This window comes from Eubalaena glacialis, chromosome 3 (genome assembly GCF_028564815.1).
Source record: "Eubalaena glacialis isolate mEubGla1 chromosome 3, mEubGla1.1.hap2.+ XY, whole genome shotgun sequence".
Lineage (NCBI taxonomy): Eukaryota > Metazoa > Chordata > Mammalia > Artiodactyla > Balaenidae > Eubalaena > Eubalaena glacialis.
The window spans coordinates 30,759,876-30,780,158 of NC_083718.1; the positions used below are offsets into that span (position 1 = coordinate 30,759,876).

General features: G+C 35.5%; 1 protein-coding gene and 1 non-coding gene across 2 annotated transcripts in view; both read right to left on the reverse strand.

Annotated features, from left to right (window-relative positions):
* WDR64 (WD repeat domain 64) overlaps nt 1-20,283 on the reverse strand; it is a 168,443-nt gene that overhangs the window by 41,019 nt on the left and 107,141 nt on the right. The window contains exons 16-18 of the mRNA XM_061185418.1: nt 4,424-4,554; nt 1,704-1,805; nt 661-730 (exon numbers count right to left, since the gene is read on the reverse strand). Coding sequence (XP_061041401.1) covers nt 661-730; nt 1,704-1,805; nt 4,424-4,554 — 303 coding nt within the window. The remainder of the gene's footprint in view (nt 1-660; nt 731-1,703; nt 1,806-4,423; nt 4,555-20,283) is intronic.
* Nucleotides 17,412-17,517, reverse strand: LOC133089346 (U6 spliceosomal RNA). Its single transcript, XR_009700708.1, has one exon. It is a non-coding gene; the product is annotated as a U6 spliceosomal RNA (small nuclear RNA).

A 20,283-nucleotide genomic window follows, 5' to 3' on the forward strand; every position in this document is an offset into this window, starting at 1 on the left:
ATGCTGTGTTCTTGGTGTATATGATCTCTAATTCCATTCACAACCATGCCAGTTAGGTTTTATTATTCCCTTGTTATTGATGAAGAAACAGAAACTCAAGAGATTAAGTGACATCTCTAAAGCTAATCAGATAATAAATGGAGTGCTTGGATTTAAGTGCAAGTCTGTCTGACACATATCTTTACAAGCTTATTTTTTTCCACTGCGCTAGTGCTTTTAAAATAATTTATGCACTGAAAACTTTCCTTCAAACAAAATCCTAACTAGAAATGAAATGTGTAAAAATATATAAAATTGGAACTGAGAACACAGTTTGAAAACCATGGCATTACATTACATTATGTAATTACATGCTGTCTCTTCCCTCTGTGAAATGTGTGTAATTGTGTAATACTTTTTAGCAAAAGAGATAGTCTAAAATTATTATTTTATGAACTTAAAAGTAGCCTATGTAATTTATTTTCTTCATGATTATTTGCAGATATAAAAGTCTTGAAAAAGTAGGAAAAAAAAGATGAAGACAGTTTAGACATTGCTTTTTAGGGAAAACAAAAAAGATTTTACATACATGCAGGGGAGGGACTTATATGCAACAAATCACTATTTTTGAACCAACATTGGGTATAACAGGAAGACATACTCTCCTTATTTCTTGCTTACCTTACTACTCTGTGGACCCTTGCTAGAATCACACTGGGATGAAGAACATATGGAATCCTGACTTGATCTCCTACAAGGAGAGGGAGGAAGCCCAAAGAGGAAAAGTTAGGATAATCTATCATACTCAAAGGGTGCTCTCCTCTGTTTTAATTTCAGGTGATTACTCTTGCCATCATCTGTGGATTCTGGTGTGGATACTGTAGATACTGCCTGGGTGTGGGAAATAAAAATCTGCACTGTCCCACTGTTAAGGCTAGATTTTGTCCCAGAGGCTCTGACAATGAAATGGTGGGGAGTGGGGTGGCAGGGGGGAGGCCTGGAAAACCTGGTAACTTCTGCTCTACAGTTTCCAATTCTGCTAGAATGGGCTGCAAAGTGGCTTAGGGTTCTGGTGCAGATATATACAGATGAGGTCCTAAAAATATTCTCAGAATAAGAACATTTCAAGTCAAGGAGTAGGGAAGGTGTTACATTCTGGCTCACTTCTGGATGATGATAGTACAGAAGCCTTTGATTTCTCTCCAGAGATGTGTTTACCATTGCCTATTGTTTACTGAAATCAGAGCTCTCAAGCAAATACAAACAGGAAAATCACCTTTTCTTAAAATTAAAAAAAAAAAATTCCCTGCTCTCTCAGAAGTGAAGATTGCTCAGCTATAGTAGATGTCATATGAAAACTGCTGCCATATGATCTTTCATATTTGCCCTATAAATCCTTTTCTCTGCTTTACATCAGTGCTCATAGAGTTGTCTTTTGGCTACAAATATTGTCAAGTGAGCATTTTCCCTCTCTGCTACTGTTGTAAAGGGAGCTGTGGACTGAAATGGTAAGGGAAATTAGATCCCCACACAGCAAATTAAATCTTCCTGGGGACCATCCACCTACAAAAACAATAACAAGGAAGAAAGCTGAAGCCAACTAGTCAGCCCAACTATGGCTTCCATCAACCGTACCTTCCTAAATGCTGGGATGAGGAGAACTCTTTTTATATCATCCACATAAGTCCCAGACAGTATTTCTTGATCAATAAGTACTGAGTTACCTTGCACATTCAGGATTACGAAAGAGAAACAGTATGTCATTAATTCTAAAGCGTTTAGGATCCAAGTCAGGGTCCACAGTGAAGCAATCTTCAGGTCTGTACCTAGGAATAAGCATACATTTACATGATAAAAATTTACAAATGTGGTAATTTACATTACTATATCATATATCCCATGCAGAGCTAATCAACTCCTGAAATGTTCATTGAATATGGAGAGAAAACCCAGAGGTATAGCATTTGAACATACCTTCCTTAATAAGGTTCTGTATAACAACATGATCTTTTAGTGCTTAGAAGTATTTTAAGTCAATTAGTTGGTCTATTTTTTCAACCTATAGTACACAGAGTGAGCTTATATAACCTCCTGGTAGTTTCATACAGTTTAAAGAATAGATTTCTACTCTTTGAATAAGTGGAGTGAGAAATTTGAATAAAATGTAGTTACTACCCTCAAGTAGCTTATAATTAAGTGGAGAAGAAAAGCAGGTAATTTGGTGATCACACTATTCTTGCTGCTTGAGTCTCCCATTAGCCCAGATTCCCAAGAACACCTTCCTAGGCAGTTTCCTGGGAGCAGAGCGATGGTCTTCCACTGCCTGTCCTGGCACTTCATGGTAGGCTTTTAAGCCACACTTGACATTCCTTATAGCAAATAGACCTTGTAGCAAACTGTTCTTTTTCCTTTAGTGGAAATTGCCTCTGCTAATTTGGGCAGACAAGTGATGAAGGACCTCCTGGGGAGTGAACCAAGCTCAAAAGAGGAGCCTGTGAGTTTGATGACTTGTTGAGCTCCAACTTTTTACATATTTCTGCTCTGCAGGTGAACTGAATGGTGAAGTGGACTATTCATTAGCAACAACAATTTCTAGTTTGCACCCAAAAAAAGCATGGGGTTTTGAACAGAAAGAGAAAGCTTATTTTTCCTGACTGGTGAAGGGATCTTAAAGCAAAGTTTGAGGTAGAGGTAGAGATGGCCCCCACCAGGAATATGGAAACCATGTTCAACTTTAGAGTCTTTAAACTAAGCCTAAATTACCTTGGACAGTTCTGTGTTAAATTATATGCTATGTGAAATACTCCAGTGATTCTAAATCAATTGTTTTTATATAATCATCTTGTTATAGGAAGAGGACACTGTGTATGACCCATTACTGTCAGTTATTTTTCTTTGATTGGGTATTGGATTTGCATGCATCCCTTGGTAAAATGCTTAGCACTTCAACAAGGAAGATCTTCACCTTTGAGTTGGGAATATTCTCAGGGGAGCTGCCGTCTCTTTTAAGCTGTGGCAGTAGGACTATGGTCTTTGCCTTTTTAGTCTATATGTTTTCCCTAAGTAGTGAGTCATACACAAGCTGACACAATGTGAGAACTGAATTAATAAGAAGGTGAGGAATTGTGCAGTGTATATTGATATAGGAATAAAATGACAAGTATACAGTCTGTGAGAAAAGCCTAAGGGCAAGGATTGAAGGGAAGGAACTGAAGGATGACAGGAATTCTAGCGGCAGGGCCTAGTAGAACCTGAGCTGAGGTACAGAGGAGGGGTCTGCCGAAACAGATACTTCAGCTAAAGATTCAAAGGAAAATATACCCAGAATCAAAAAAGAAAGGACTCTTTCCTCCCAAAACTTGGTTGAAAGTGAAAACTCTGACATAGACTGGAAAGGGTCATGGAGTCCAGGTGGATGTACGCAAGGTACTATAGCTAGACAGGCAGAGATTTCTTTTGCTTTTTTTTTTTCTTTTCCCTTGTCCTCTCTGACTCTCTTCTCTCCTTCTTTTATACCTCTTTCCTTCCCCCAAATGCTTAGATAGAATTGATTTTGTTTTTAATTCATTGTTAAAGTTCTTGGCTATCTTGTACCTCAAAGTACAATTTTACAAACTCTCTTGACATAAGGTGTTCATACATGGCCCTTGTTTAGAGCCCAATTACACAACTGGGGAAAGCTTATTATTTATAATCCATCCATAACAAATAATACAATGTTACATTATTTCCTTCATAACCAATGGTAAGGACATTTAGAAATGGATTACAAGGGGAGAGTAAAGTTTGTGGAACAGAGCAAATCTAATTGGTTGAGATGTAGAATTACATATGTCATGCCCTTGTTAATACTGACCTGTAGTAATGTGTTGGGGTGGTGAATAAGAAGGAAAACCCCTCTTGAATACTTCTCACCATTTGACTTTGGTGACTGAGTAGATAGTGGTGTCAATGGGAATACAGGAAAAGATGTTTTGGGGGAGGGTAGGTTGGGAAGAAGATTTGGGCATGTGGGACTTTAAGGGTCTTGTTGGCAATCCAGATGGTGTAATTGCAAGTAGGCAATTGGATATGTGTGCTTGGAGCTATGAGATTATTATTTTAAATTATTATGTATTTTAAGTATTTGTTAAGGTTATGAATTTGGACAAGATTATACATGGAAAGCATGTACATACTCTAGTACATACTCAAGAAGAGTAAATGTAAAAGCACTTGGGAATACATATACTTAATATTCACTTTATTCATATCATTCTGGGATTTAGACACTTAGAACATAGTCTCCTCGTGAAGATAACCTCCAGGAAAGCCTCCTTGAGAGAGTTATCATCCCTTTTATTTATTGCTTTATTTTTTTAAGTATTGAATGTTACTCTGGCTTTTCTGCAGTGCAACTTTTTATGGAAATGATTATATTATTTAAGGAAACAATGCAACTCACACTTCTTTGACAGTAGATGTTACAAAATTCCATAAGATGATCACACCATTTAAGGTTCCGGCAGCTATCAAATTATATCCTTCTACTTGTAATAGATCAATGCAGTTCATTTCTATACTGATGGCAGGATTCTGAAGAAGGAAGGAAACAGACTCAATGACCATAATGAAAACAGTATCTAAGCACAGTACAAACACAATGTGCACACTTTATTATTCTGTCATTAACTTAAAACAAAAAATATATATATTTAAATTCTAAAGCATGCAAGTTAGTAAAAGCTAAATTCTTTTGGCATAAAATATTTTAATTTGTAGAATTTATTAAAACAACAAAAATATAGTCTCCTTCTCTACTGTCTTCTTCCTTCAGCCATAACTACCAACCATTAAATTACCTTCCCATCTTTCTCTCCTCTTCAAACTTCTTGAAAGAATATTCTATATTAGCTGTTTTAACTTACCTTCCTTTCACCCATCGTCTGGCTTCTGCTCCATGCCACTCTATGAAAGCTTTTTCTAATTATCACTAAAGACTTTCTATTGCTATTTGATACTTTTCAATTGTCTTGCCTCAAGTATTTTTTTGGTACCTACTATGTTAGGTTCTTAGAATATATAGTCAAACAGAATGTCGGTGACCTGGCGAAACTTATAATACAATTCAAGCATTCAGATAAAGTGTTGATTACTGTACAGTTTTTTTTGGAGAGTTATGTTTTATTCGACAGACATACTGAGGACTTCAAGCCCAGGAGGCAACATCTCAAGTAACCCTGAGAAAACTGCTCCAAGGAAGTGAGGGGAGAGCTAGGATATATAGGAGTTTTCCAACAAAGAGCAACAAAAGATTACTGTTAATAGAAGAAAGCTAGATATCTCAATTTAAAGTATTTAGTGCTTTTCTATATGTGGGAAGATGCAAGAGTCTGGACTCACTGAGATCATTCCTTTGATATACACCTCAGCTACCTGGGGCCAGTATCCAGTGTTTTTACATCCTGAGTCTCCTCAGAGCTCAACTTCAAGAGTGGCTGTAGTCTGATGCCTGCTAGATGGCAGGTATTCTTTGTTCCCTTCCTGAGTTCCCTCAGGACTAACTAGCTCACCATCAGAGGTGACTGCAATTATTGATGACTGTGATATATTTTTTACTGATATGGCAGGCAATATTTGATTTCTTAGTTCCTCCTCTTGGTCTGAAATTTGAGCGATACTTGGGAGACATTTCATGACCAATTTTTGTCCCACGGTGCTCAGAGTTTCTTCCCAGATCAGGCAAAAATTTTTGTTGATATGTCACTCCAGGTGCTAATTTCTGGATTAGGCCCTGTTGATAATTACAGATTCTCTGGATCCTCTGTCTTACTAGTCTATTATGATTCAGGAAATGTTTTCCCTTTTTGCTTCTTCCTATACCTAGAATCACACTATTACTAGGTCCATCCACATCTCTACAAATAACCCAATTTCATTCCTTTTTATGGCTGAGTAATATTTCATTGTGTATATGTACCACATCTTCCTTATCCATTCATCTGTCATTGGGCATTTAGGTTGCTTCCATGACCTGGCTATTGTAAATAGTGCTGCAATGAACATTGGGGTACATGTGTCTTTTTGAATTATGGTTTTCTCTGGGTATATGCCCAGGAGTTGGATTGATGGGTCATATGGTAATTCTACTTTTAGCTTTTTAAAGAACCTCCATACTGTTCTCCATAGGAGCTGTATCAATTTATATTCCCACCAACAGTGCAAGAGGGTTCCCTTTTCTCCATACCCTCTCCAGCATTTACTGTTTGTAGATTTTCTGATGATGGCCATTCTGACCAGTGTGAGGTGATACCTCATTGTAGTTTTGATTTGCATTTCTCTAATAATTACAATTATTTTATGAGTCATTAAATTGATCTATGTCCTCAAGATGTTTAGCTAACATCATCAATTTTGTTGGAGGCCTGGTGACACATTGGATACAGTAAGAGACAACAACCTTATAAAATAGACAGGATATAAGTAATACAGCTAGTAACACTGATAAAGTCAGTAGTGCAACAGGGAGACACAAAGCATAAACAATTTGGAAACAAAGAACAAATTAAAACAATTATTGTAATCCAGTTGCAATAAACCATCAAGTTCACAAGAGAGCCAGCTGGAGAAGCCAAATTCTGGATTAATCAGATAGAGAGAAAAAGATAAATGTTTCATCTTTGTTTACAAAAGTATACTTTATCAACTTGTTGTAGGACATAGCATAAGAAGAAAGATTTTTTTGGAAAACAAAGATTAAAGCTAGTATATTTTCCAAAAAGTCATAAAGTTATAAACCATATTTTTCAGTTCATTTGGTCCCATGAAATTAATTCCTGTTGATCTGGATGAAGTCATCAGATTTTCCATTAGAGTTTCGTCATTTGTTCCTCAGTTCAGTGGTGTTATCTAAAGGCTATCAGAGACTTATATTTGTTTAAAAAAGTCCTTTTTGTGAGTCTTCTTGAAGATCCTCATTTTTGTAAAAGCATCAGAGTAAAATAATGATTGTCTATAAAAGACAAAACTTAAAATAGCATGGTTAAAGATTTGAGTACAATGCAATTGGCAAGAAACTTGGATATTTCTGTGACATATAACATTTTAAGATAATCACTAGAATTATGACTGATAACATATCAGAGCATATCAGATTTTAGGAATTTAATATAAACTTTGGAATATGTATATTAATGACATTTATCCATACATTATAAGCTAAGGTTCATGTCCAATCACTTGGCAATGTTCTTTATGTAATTTAACATACCAAATAAACTTAATTAGTTTAATATTTCTCTCGGAGATATCTCAGGGTTCCTTCAAAACCCTTTGAAGCACCCCAGGGTCAGCTGGAGGCTAAAAGAACTTTAGTTAGAGTTTGATATTTAGGAAGTTTGTTAAAAATATAAAAAAGGTTTTAAAATGCAACAGGATCATAGGTCACTGCAAAACAATACTTATTCATTTAACCAAAGCCACAAAAATATTAAAAAAACAAAACAAAACAAATACAGATCACTTAAGGGCACAGAAACTCACACAATCTGTTATCAAAAAGGAGCACTCTAAGAAACTTTGTTCAAATTCCAGTCTTGTACTAGCTTACTTAACAACAAAATCCATTAACTTAATTAACTTCAGTCTAAAATTAGTTAATCCTGACCATGCATAAAACTTTGGAGTTCCTTTCCATAATCTCTCATCACTTTCTGTATCCATATTGGCTCATCCCTTATCTTTCCATCCAAAAACAACTAGCTCTAAGACATACTTTCCCCCAATAAAATGTAATTCCATTCCTCATACCTTCTTTACTGAAAACACACATTCTACTTTCCTACAGAATACTGAAATGTTTCCTTATTATTCCTATTAGCTTTAATTACATGTTTAAATTAGAATCCTCAACTCTTAAAAACCTTAATTTCTAGTGAAAACTAAGAAGTAAGCAATTATGAACTGTCTTTTACATTAGCATTCTGTAGATTGGTAAACATAATACCAGTGATAATTTCTTAAAAAACATTTGTTTTCTTATAGAGAACATCTCAGGGTGGCACCAAACATATTTATTTATAGTCCTAAATACCTTTAGTTTCTCTGTTTAGTAATTGATGTCTCAGTATCTTATGTTATTTGGGAATCACCTAGCTATTTAATAAACTTCCATCACTTAAATTAGAACAACACTAGAACTTTGTTACCAAATATCTGGAGAGATCACTTTAAGTAGACATTTCTAAAATACAATTATTTTTAAAGAGTTAACCAAAAAGTTTTTATCTCAGTTAAATTTACTACAGAGTTTCATCATATCAAGTTATTTCTCTTGTAATAGATATAATAAGGTCTTATATGACTTCTATTAAACCTAGGCACAATAAAATATTATACTTAATGTTGATGACTCTAAAGACATGTCTATTAGATCAACAGATTTTAACTTTAATACCAGGTATCAACTTAATATTGAATATTTCCCAGTTCACATGAACCTGAAAGTCATTTTAGCCAGTTTCTTTCCTATTTAATTTGTATGTGCTTACTTTAAAATTGAGCTCTTTATAAATTCAATTCTGAAAATACCTTCCAGAGGTAGAGATATCTCATATGTATAATGTGTACACAGACATATAAACAGGCAAAACTAGAGATGTCATGGCTTCACTAAAAAATAAATAAATAAAACAAAAACACCAGTTATGAATCAGGTATTACAATATAAACTTACTAGTTTACAAAGAACAGTTGGAAGACATTAAAGTTGTTTGCTCAGATGACTAAGGCTTTACTATTTGTAAAGTTTGGTTTGAATTTTAAAACTGCCACTTTGTCATTTTTTTCCCCTTGGTGTCAGGTTCTGCCTGATTGAGCTAATTAGGCTCAGCCTCAGGTCCTTGTGACCTGAATTTACATTCTGGTTTGTAAAGATCTGCAAGAGAAAGACAGTTGCTTTTAATTCCCCAAAGAACAGGTCTGTCACCTAAAGGATACTAAAAGATTGACTTGCCCAGCTATATTTTATATCAGTGAGAAGATTTCTAACTAAACTGAAATTTATGAGCTCTATGTTCTAAAACGTTAGAGTTTAGTTTATCATACATTCAAAAGCTTGTATAAGGCATTCAGCAAAGACCTTCTTTCTGAGTTTACAAGTTAAACCCAGAGCAAAATCACTATTTTTATTTTTATTAGCCCTTGAATGTTAGCTTCCAGGTTTTACTTTTTGTATGGCTCAGGTACCCCTATTGGTTTCCTTTAGGATGTTCAATTAATATTTCCTGAGGGGCAGATCTATATGCCTTGTCTTATAATACTGATAGGGACAGAGTAAAGGGACAAACTAGGTGATTAAATAGTTAATCCCACTAGGGGATTGTAAGTAAAGAAAAAATATGAGGGACCCCTGTAAGTTGATGATCACTCAAGAAAGTGGGTTTGCGTAACCACAAAACCAATCAGGCTTGCTTAGCAAAAAAACCATGCAGCAGAAGCATGGGACATGCCCTAAAACAATAAAACAATTGTGGCATGAGACCCACATCTTGCCCAGCAAGCTCAGTAAGTTAATAATCCCTGGGACATGTTCTCTGCACACATAAAAAACAATAATTTATGGAAAGGTGACATTTCAAAGTGAAAGACCTTCATTGTACTGAGACCTGAAATAATTTTTCCATAGTGCCATGACAGTCCCAGCTTGACCATGTAGGGACAAGAAAACTCCCCTGCCCAACCTGGAGGAGGAGCTGATGATGGAAGCTTGATGTCTACTCAAGAATGAGGAATAAGTTGGTCTTTTCCCCCTCGCTATTTTTCCTTTGATTATAAAACTGTAGCCCACTATGTTCTCGGGGCAGCACCCTCTCACCCACCCATTTGTAAGCCTCACAAGCTTCCTATGCTAATAAATCACATCTTATCTATCACTTTGCCTCTCACTAAATTCTTTCTGCACTGAGCCATAAAGAACTGGAGCTCTTCAGAGCCCCCTGAAACACAACATAGTGATTTCAATACCACACAGAAGAAGCATTCCCCAGTGAAACATGCCTATCCCACAATATAATTAAACAAAGAGACATAACCATCTTATATAAAGCCCATTTAAATATATCAGTTTTATATACTTTCATCTCAATTCTGTCACTTTTTATACCTTTAGTTTTCATAAGGATCCAATCAACAAACTTTGATCTTACAGGAGGTGTTCTAGAAGTTTTTCTTTCTTTTTATTCCCTGCCCATTTTATCTATTTTTATATAAAAGGCTCTGGGATCCCCAGAGGGGGTTGAGCCAAGGAACTCAGGTGCTTTGGCCCAACTGTTGCCCCAAATACTTGCTGGTCAGATATCTCAGTGTAAATTTTTTTCAGCTCTTAATATATGTATATTTTAAACTGGGGTAAGTAGACTTGTTGGCTTTTAATGTTGAGGACCTGTAGGGAGTCCTTTTTGGCCCATTTAACCTTAGGTAATCACATAAATATTCATTTTATTTATCCCATTTTAAATAACTATCTAAAGATTTCTTTATTCATTTGAGATGTCTTTTTAAAAATTTCTACCTTGCTGGAAAAAGTATCTAGAGTTTCTTACATGTTTTTTTCCTGTTAACATTAATTTATTCCAATGTTTTTATTAACATCTGTAAGAGCTATTGAGGGGAAGCAAAGACTACAAATAAAGCTTCCCAAATGTTTTTCTTTGTTTGACTCAAGCTAAGGAAGTTCTTAGGTTAACCATTAGATATATTTCTTTCTTCCACCTTTAATTTGATTTTTGTTTTTATAGGTACCAACAAAACAGCTGTTTATAATGAGAGCACTCTAGAAAATCCACCAATTAAGAAGTTTCTCCAATTTAAAGGATCCATCATTTGGCCATTAATGAAATATTATAATAGTGATTCAAACCAATAAGATGCAAGAGCCTTCCCTATAAGAGAGTGGAGAAAGATGTCAACTAAGTAAGATCCAGAAAGTTTACTCTCAGAAACAGTACGGCAGAGGTCAGGTTTTCAAACACACACACACACACACACACACACACACACACAGAGAATGCTCTAGGAAGATCAGCTAGAACATTTACATCTCTAAGATACAGAAAGAGAAATGCAAGTTCCCCCTAGAAGGCCTTTGTTTAAAGTCAGAACTCTGAAAAGATACTTTTATCAAGCCAGCTTTTTAAACTTAACTTCATATGCCATAAAGGAGCCCCCTTATTTTTAGGGTAAGATTTCCTTTAATTCCCAATTAAGTAAGTACTTGTAAGTTTTGTACATACGTAAACCTGGCTGGGGGTATTAGTTGGAGGCTGGCAATCTGTCGTCCTTTCTCTTTTGTTCTGAAAGCTATATTTCCCTTCTGAGGTCAATTTGTTGAAATAAAAATTGCTAGTGGTGATCATGTGCAATGTGATGATCATGTGGTGGGCCAATTGCTGCTTGAGATCTTAACTCCTATAGGCTTTTGTCCCAGAGTTGTTTCAGCCCCCTCTTACATTTCTCAGGTTCTCCTGGTGGCATATAAGACCACCATGGGTGCTCAGATAGCGGGATGGCCAGTTCTTATTCACATCCCAGGTTGAGCAGGTTGTTAATTAAATTAGTGGGTTTCCCTGTAGGACAGCTGCATGGACTTGCCTCCACCATTCCTGCAAGTTTCTCACTCACCTGAGAAAGCTGTTGCCAGCCAGGAGGAGACAGTCTGTTCTTCAGAGTTCAGAAGCTCTCATAAGATTTCTGTTTTATTTCAACAAACTCTATTAAGGTAGCCAATTCAAGGAAAAATGACAGGCCAGTCTTCCCCCTAATTACTCAGTCCAGTCCAACCTTATTCAGTGTTTAACTGAGCAAAGTCTTCCCAGTCTTTAAACTGAGGATAAACCACTCAGTGTCTAAACTGAGCAAAAATCTTCCCAGTGCCTTTTACACTGAGGGTAACCCAGGTACCTCTTCTTGAAACTAAGTTTCAAGGGTAACCTACTCCTCCAGAGAGGAGTTTAACACCACCGAATAAAACTTAGGATCATCAACCAATAACGGGAGAGCCTAGAACCAGGAGAGGCTCATCCGAATTCTTCTGGACTCCCCGAGGATGCGAGTAGGCACGAGGCCTCTGCTGGTACCAAAAGGCTCCAGATCCTCATAGAGTTCAGGTGAAGGAAAGAAATCAGCTCTGGGTCCCTTACCCATGGTCGCCATAAATGTCGACTAAAAAAATATAGACACAACCTAAAAGTTAAGAGTTATGTTTTATTTGGTGGACATAACTGAGGACTTCAAGCCTGGGAGGCAGTATCTCAAGTAATCCTGAAAAAACTGCTCCTGATTACTGTACAATTTGAAAGTGCTATATCAGAGATATAGGCAAGACTTGGGAACATCTAAATAAGATTAGAGGTCTATTCTTATCACTGTCAATTGCTCTCTCTTTCCTGAAACTTCTCACTCTCTTGACATGCTTGGCACTGGACTTTCTTGGTTTTGCTTGTGTCTATATGATCCTCCATTTTCGGTTTCTCACTCAGTACCTTCTTACTCTACCAACATTTTAAATATTTATATCCTTAGGGTTTACCTCCAGCCCATTTCCTTTTTCATTTTTTCTAACTCTCTCTGGGCAATCTCATCCTCTTATGTTTTAATAATCATCCTCTTACGTTAATGACCTAATAATCTAGTCCAGTCCTCTCCCACAAGCTTCAGGCTTATATATCTAATTACTTAGAAATTTTACAAGTATCTCAAAGTTACTGTGTCTAACTTATCACCTTCTTTAAGCATGTTCCTTCATTCTATTCTATATCTTATTGGGTAGCACCACTTCCTAATTCATCATGCAAGTTAGAAATCTTGGAGCTGTATTGATTCCTTTTTCTCTCTCAGGACCTTCTCCTGACTGCATGGTATCCATCACTAACTAATCAATTGCAAGTTCTGCTACTTTTATCACCTAAATATTTTTGGAAACCTCTCCTTCTACCATCCCCACTATCATGGTCTTATATCTTTTAACTAAAATGGTACCTTGTTACCTGAACCTTCTGCCTTTAGTCTTGTCCATTTCAATCTGCCATTAAAGCTGCATCAAAGCTGCTACCACAACACAAATCTGATCATGACATTTCTCATTTAAAGCCTTTCAATTGTTTTCCATTTCTTATAGGATATTCAATCTCCTTAATAACACTGAGAATGATCCAGTCTCTACCTCTCTGTCTCCATCTTCTACCACTTATTTCAGGCACACTGAAATACTTGTAGCTATCCCTAGAAAACCATGCAATTTCTTACCTCTGTGATTTTTTTAATTTATTTTTTTATTGAAGTATAGTTGAATTACAATATTGTGTTCATTACTACTGTACAGCAAAGGGACTGTACACTTTAGGGTCTTTGCTGCTTGCTGATTTTCTGTCTGGAAGATCTGGCCATTGCAGTCAACATTAAAGTCAACTACTATTACTGTATTCCTGTCAATTTCTCCCTTTATCTCTGTTAGTGTTTGTTTTATGTATTTAGGTGCCCCTATACTGGGTGCATATATGTTGAGTGTGATATCCTCTTCTTGCATTGATCCTTCTTTGTCTTTCTTTAGGACTTTTTTAAAAAATTGAAGTATAGTTGATTTACAATGTTGTGTTAGTTTCTGGTGTACAGCAAAGTGATATATATATATTCTTTTTCATATTCTTTTCCATTATGGTTTATCACAAGGTATTGAATATAGTTCCCTGTGCTATACAGTAGGACCTTGTTTTTTATATGTTCTATATATAATATAGAATGCATCTGCTAATCCCAAACTCCCACCCAACCCTCTCCCACTCCCCTTCCCCTTGGCAACCACCAGTCTATTCTCTATGCCTCTGATTCTGTTTCTGTTTCATACAAATTTCATTTGTGTCATTATAGATTCCACATATAAGTGATGTCATGTGGTATTTGTCTTTTTCTGACTTACTTCACTTAGTATGATAATCTCTAGTTGCATCCATGTTGCTGCAAATGGCATTATTTCATTCTTTTTAATGGCTGAGTAATATTCCATTGTATATATCTACCACATCTTCTTTATCCATTCATCTGTCAATGGACATTTAGGTTGTTTCCATGTCTTGGCTCTTGTAAACAGTGCTGCAATGAACATTGGAGTGCATGTATCTTTTTGAATTACAGTTTTGTCTGGATATACGCCCAAGAGTGGGATTGCTGGATCATATGGTAATTCTATTTTCAGTTTTCTGAAGAACCTCCATACTGTTTTCCACAGTGGCTGTACCAACTTACATTCCCACCAACATTGTAGGAGGGTTCCCTTTTCTCCACACCCTCTCCAGCATTTGTTTTTTGTAGATTTTTTAATGATGGCCATTCTGGCTGGCATGAGGTGGTACCTCATTGTAGTTTTGATTTTCATTTCTCTAATAATTAACAATGTTGAGCATCTTTTCATGTGTCTATTGTCCATTTGTATGTCTTCTTTGGAGAAATGTCTATTAAAGTCTTCTACCCATTTTTTGATTTTTTTTTTTTATATTGACCTGTATGAGCTGTTTGTATATTTTGGGAATTAAGCCCTTGTCAGTTTCATCATTTTCAAATATTTTCTCCTATTCTGTAGGTTGTCTTTTCATTTTGTTTGTGGTTTCCTTTGCTGTGCAAAAGCTTGTAAGTTTGATTAGGTCCCATTCGTTTACTTTCTTTTTTTTTTTTTCTATTGCCTTGGGAGACTGACCTAAGAAAACATTGTTATGATTTATGTCAGAGAATGTTTTGCTTATGGTCTCTTCTAGGAGCTTTATGGTGTCATGTCTTATATGTTTAAGTCTTTCAGCCATTTTGAGTTTATTTTTGTGTATGGTGAGAGGGTGTGTTCTAAGTTCATTGATTTACATGTGGCTGTCCAACTTTCCCAACATCACTTGCTGAAGAGACTATCTTTATCCACTGTATATTCTTGCCTTCTTTGTTGAAGATTAATTGACTGTAGGTGAGTGTGTTTATTTCTGAGCTCTCTATTCTGTTCCATTGATCCATATGTCTGTTTTTCTGCCAATAGCACTTTGTTTTGATTACTGTAGCTTTGTAGTATTGTCTGAAGTCTTGGATGGTTATGCCTCCTGCTTTGTTCTTTTTCTTCAGGATTGCTTTGGCTATTCTGGGTCTTTTATGGTACCATATGAATTTTAGGATTATTTGTTCTAGTTCTGTGAAACATGTTGTGGGTAATTTGATAAGGATAACATTAAATCTGTAGATTACTTTGGGTAGTATGGCCATTTTAACAATATTAATTCTTCCAATCCAAGAACATGGGATATCTTTCCATTTCTTTGAATCCTCTTTTATTTCCTGTATTAATGTTTTATAGTTCTCAGCATATAAATCTTACACCTCCTTAGTGAGGTTTATTCCTAAGTATTTTATTTTTTGTGTTGTGATTTTAAAAGACATTGTTTTTTTAACATTCCCTTTTTAATATTTCATTGTTGGTGTAAAGAAATGCAACTGATTTCTGTATGTTAATCTTGTATCCTTATCAACTACATATAATGACAATTGTACCTTTTTCCTTCCAATTTGGATACATTTTTTTTTTCTTGTATGATTGCTGTGGCTAGGACTTCCAGTACTATACTGAAGAGCAGTGGTGAGAGTGGGCATCCTTGTCTTGTTCCAGATTTTAGTGGGAAGGCTTTCATCTTTTCACCGTTGAGTATTATAGTGGCTGTGGGTTTGTCATAAATAGCTTTCACTATTTTGAGATATGTTCCCTCTATACCCACTTTGGTAAGAGTTTTAATCATGAATAGATGTTGAATTTTGTCAAAGGCATTTTTCTGCATCTATTGAGATGATCATGTGGTTTTTGTCTTTTATTTTGTTGATGTAGTGTATTACATTGATTGAATTGTGTATGTTGAACCATCCTTGTGAACTTGGGATGAATTACACTTGGTTGTGGTGTATGATCTTTTTTATGTGTTGTTGGATTCAGTTTGCTAATATTTTGTTGAGAATATTTGCATCTATATTCATCAAAGATATTAGCCTGTAATTTTCCTTTTTAGTGGTGTCTTTGTCTGATTTTGGTATCAGGGTGATGGTGGCTTCATAGAATGTCCTTGGGAGTGTTCCCTCCTCTTCAATTTTTTTGGAAGAATTTGAGAAGGATTGGTATAAGTTCTCCTTTGTATGTTTGGTAGAATTCGCCTGTGAAACCATCTGGTCCTGGACTTTTGTTTGTAGTGAGTTTTAAAATTACAGATTCTATTTCAGTTGTAGTGATCAGTCTGTTCAAATTATCTATTTATTCTTTTTTTAAAATTTTATTTATTTTTTGGCTGCGTTGGGTCTTCGTTGCCACATGCGGGCTTTCTCTAGTTGCAGTGAGTGAGGGCTACTCTTCGTTGTGGTGCATGGGCTTCTCATTGTGGTGGCTTCTCTTGTTGTGGAGCACGGACTCTAGGCATGTGGGCTTCAGTAGTTGTGGCACGTGGGCCCTAGAGCACGTGGGCTTCAGTAGTTGCAGCGCATGGGCTCAGTAGTTGTGGTACACAGGCTTAGTTGCTCCACAGCATGTGGGATCTTCCTGGAACCAGGATCGAACCCATGTCCCCTGCATTGGCAGGTGGATTCTTAACAACTGTGCCACCAGGGAAGTCCCTATCTATTTATTCTTGATTCAATTTTGGTAGACTGTATGCTTCTAGAAACGTGTCCATTTCTTCTAGGTTATTGAATTTGTTGACATACAATTATTTGTAGTATTCCCTTATGGTTTTTTGTATTTCTGTGGTATCTGTTGTTATGTCTCCTTTTTCATTTCTTATTTTGTATATCTGTGTTCTCTCTCTTTTTTTCTTGGTGAGTCTGGCCAGAGGTTTGTCAATCTTGTTTATCCTTTCAAAGAACCAGCTCTTGGTTTTATAGACTTTTTCTGTTGTTTTTTTAGCCTCTACTTTATTTATTTCCTTTCTGATCTTTATTATTTCCTTCCTTTTGCTGACTTTAGGTTTTGTTTGTTCTTCTTTTTCTAATTCTTTTAAATGGTAGGTTAGGTGGTTTGAGATTTTTCTTGTTTTTTTGATGAAGGCCTGTATTACTCTGAACTTCCCTCTAATAACTCTTTTTGCTGCATCCCATAGATTTGTATGGTTGAGTTTTCATTGTTATTTGTCTCAACGTATTTTTAAATTTCCTCTTTGATTTCATCATTGACCCATTGGTTTTTTAGTAGCATTTTGTTTATCCTCCATGTAATTGCTTTTTTCTCATTTCTTTTTCTGTGGTTAATTTCTAGTTTCATGATGTTGTGGTCAGAGAAGATGTTTAAGATAACTTCTATACTCTTAAATTTGTTGAGGCTTGTTTTGTGCCCTAGTATGTGGTCAGTCCTAGAGAATGTTCCATGTGCACTTGAAAAGAATGTGTATTCTGTGAAAAATATGGAACTCTTTATGAATTTGCGTGGCATCCTTGTGCAGGGGCCATGCTAATCTTCTCTGTATCATTCCAATTTTAGTATATGTGCTGCCAAGCAAGCACTGTGACATTTTTTCCATGTTACTCCTCCCCTTGAGATTCACTTTGTCTTCTCAACTCCCCTTAGAAACTCCCTTTCTGGGCCAAGCTAACTCTTGATAGTTCTTAAAGAACTAATTCAGCAACTATCTTCATCAGGAACCTCCTCTTCTTTCACCCCTGCACCCTGGCTCAACCCTCCAAGTTCTCTGCTACAATCCTATAATGCAGTAGTGCAGGTACCGTACTTCATTAAACTTTGCATTCCTAATGCTAAGAATAGTGCTTGACACATAGTAGGTGTTCAATAAAAAGTGCTATTGATATATACAGTGACATAGACAAATCTAAAAAACATATTAAATTAAATAAACTTTAAATATATACTGTATGATTTCACTTACATGACATTCTAGAACAAGGAAAAACAAATCTATGGTGAAAAAAATTAGAACAGTAGTTGTCTTTCAGTGAGGGGCAAGTATTGATGGGCAGGGGCATCAAAGTTTTTTTTTTTTTTTTTATCTTGATAAGGGTTTGGATGTGCATATTCCTATTCAAATTCATTGAATAGCATACTTAAATTCTGTGCATTTTATTGTTTGTAAGTTTCATTAAAAACACAACACCATAAACAAAGAGTGAACTCTAGTTAAAGATATATATACTGAAGTGTTTGGGGGTGATATGTACTGATATCTTCATCTTACTTTGAAATACATTTTTAAAATAAGGTGGATTGAAGGGTGAATAGAGGATGGATATATGAATACATCTGCAATGAGGCAAATATTGCAAAATGTTAAGAGTAAATTTTAAGTGGAGGGTAACACTGTCAACTGTTCTATATTTTTGAAATTTTTCATAATAAAATGTTGAGAAAGAAAAACTTATGAACCACGCCCTCTTCAGAAGAGAAGTTTTGTATATAATTGCAGAGGCTTTTTAGATCCCTGGACGTCCACCTATGAACAGATTATCCAAGGATCCCAGGTTAAGGGCTCTGGTTCTGTAACTCTGAGGATCTACTGTTAAGGACTTGTATTCCATCTGTGTGGAATACAAGATTGATTCCTTTCAGTCTACTTACAATTTTGAAATTCAGAGAATATCCTGTAAAAAAAAATAGTCTGATGATATATTTTCCTTATTCAGATTTTTAAAACAAAAATTAGAGCAGCAAGAAAAAAATTAACCAAGTGATGTCACCAGAGCAAGATAGGAAGCTTAAAAAAAAAACAACATAAAAACAAAAAACTGAAATTTTATTAACTGACATTGGAAAATCTAGTTAAGATTATATAATGTAAAAATGGTGAAATAATAATTAGCCAGAAAAAGTGAACAACAATTTTGTGACCTCTTGATATGACCCCAAACTTACCCTTTTTATCAAAATCTTGGAGAAGTTAAAACACCTAGCTATTTTTAGATAGATGAGAACATGAAATACTATTGGATTCCCTGAGTGGAGCCTGAAGAATATTTGTGATTATATCCAAGAGTAGTTTCTGATAAACTGTTGAACCTCATCTACACCCAGCTGCTCAGAAGTTAGAATTGCCATGGCAAAAATGACCATACACAAAATGAAAACACAAATAAGAAACTGGGAAAAAATATTTGGAACTTCTATCACAAAGGACTAATATTCCTAATGCATATTCCTAATTATTTATACACGTGTATGTGTATTCTTATATTCCTAATATATAAGAGCTTTTTAAAACATTAGAAAAGAGCAACCTAGATAGAAAAATAGACAAAGAATAGACAAGTGATGCATATACATAAAAATATGCTCCACTTATTCATTACAATAGAAAAGGAAAATAAAACATACCAAGTTACAATTTCCACCTATGATATTTGAACAAATCTAAAAGTTTGACACTGTACACTTTTGGTGAAGCTGTGGGGAAGTAAGCACTCGCATATGTTGTTAGTGGGAATATAAAATTGTGTAACTGATGTAGGGGAGAATTTGGCATTTACTTTTTGATGCAGCAATATCTCTTCTAGGAATCTATTTTAAAGATTCAAAAATTTGAAATGACGTATGCATAAGGCTATTTGTTACAGCACTATTTATAACTGGAAAAAAATTGGAAACTACCCAAATGTTAACTCATAGGGGACTAGTTGAACAAACTATGGTACATCCAACTAACTGAAATAACATAGAGCTTTCAAAAAGAAAGATGAAATATCTGTACAACCATGTTCATACCTGCAGTAGCCAAAATGTGGAAGCAACCTAAATGTCCACCAATGGGTGAATTGATAAATAATATGTGGTATATACATACAATGGAATATTATTTAGGCTTAAAAAGGAAGAACATTCTGACATATGCTCCAACATAAATGAACCTTGAGGACATTATGCTAAGTGAAACAAACCAGTCACAAAAGGACAAATATGGTATAATTCCACTTACATGTGGTACCTAGGGTAGTCAGAGTCATAGAGACAGAATGTAGAATGGTGGATGTCAGGGGCTGGAGGAGGGGGGAATGGGGAGTTATAGTTTAATGGGTATAGAGTTTTGGTTTTGCAAGATGAAAAGAGTTCTCTGGGTGATGAGGGTTGCACACAATATGAATGTACTTAATACCACTGAACTCTATAACTAAAAATGGTTAATATGGTAAATTTTATGTTATGTGTATTTTACCTTAATTTTAAAAAGATGAACATTTCTATATACTGTTTATAATGATCTCCAGGGTATATTATTAAATAAAGTAAGCAAGGAATATAAGAATATGTACAGTATCTTAACACTT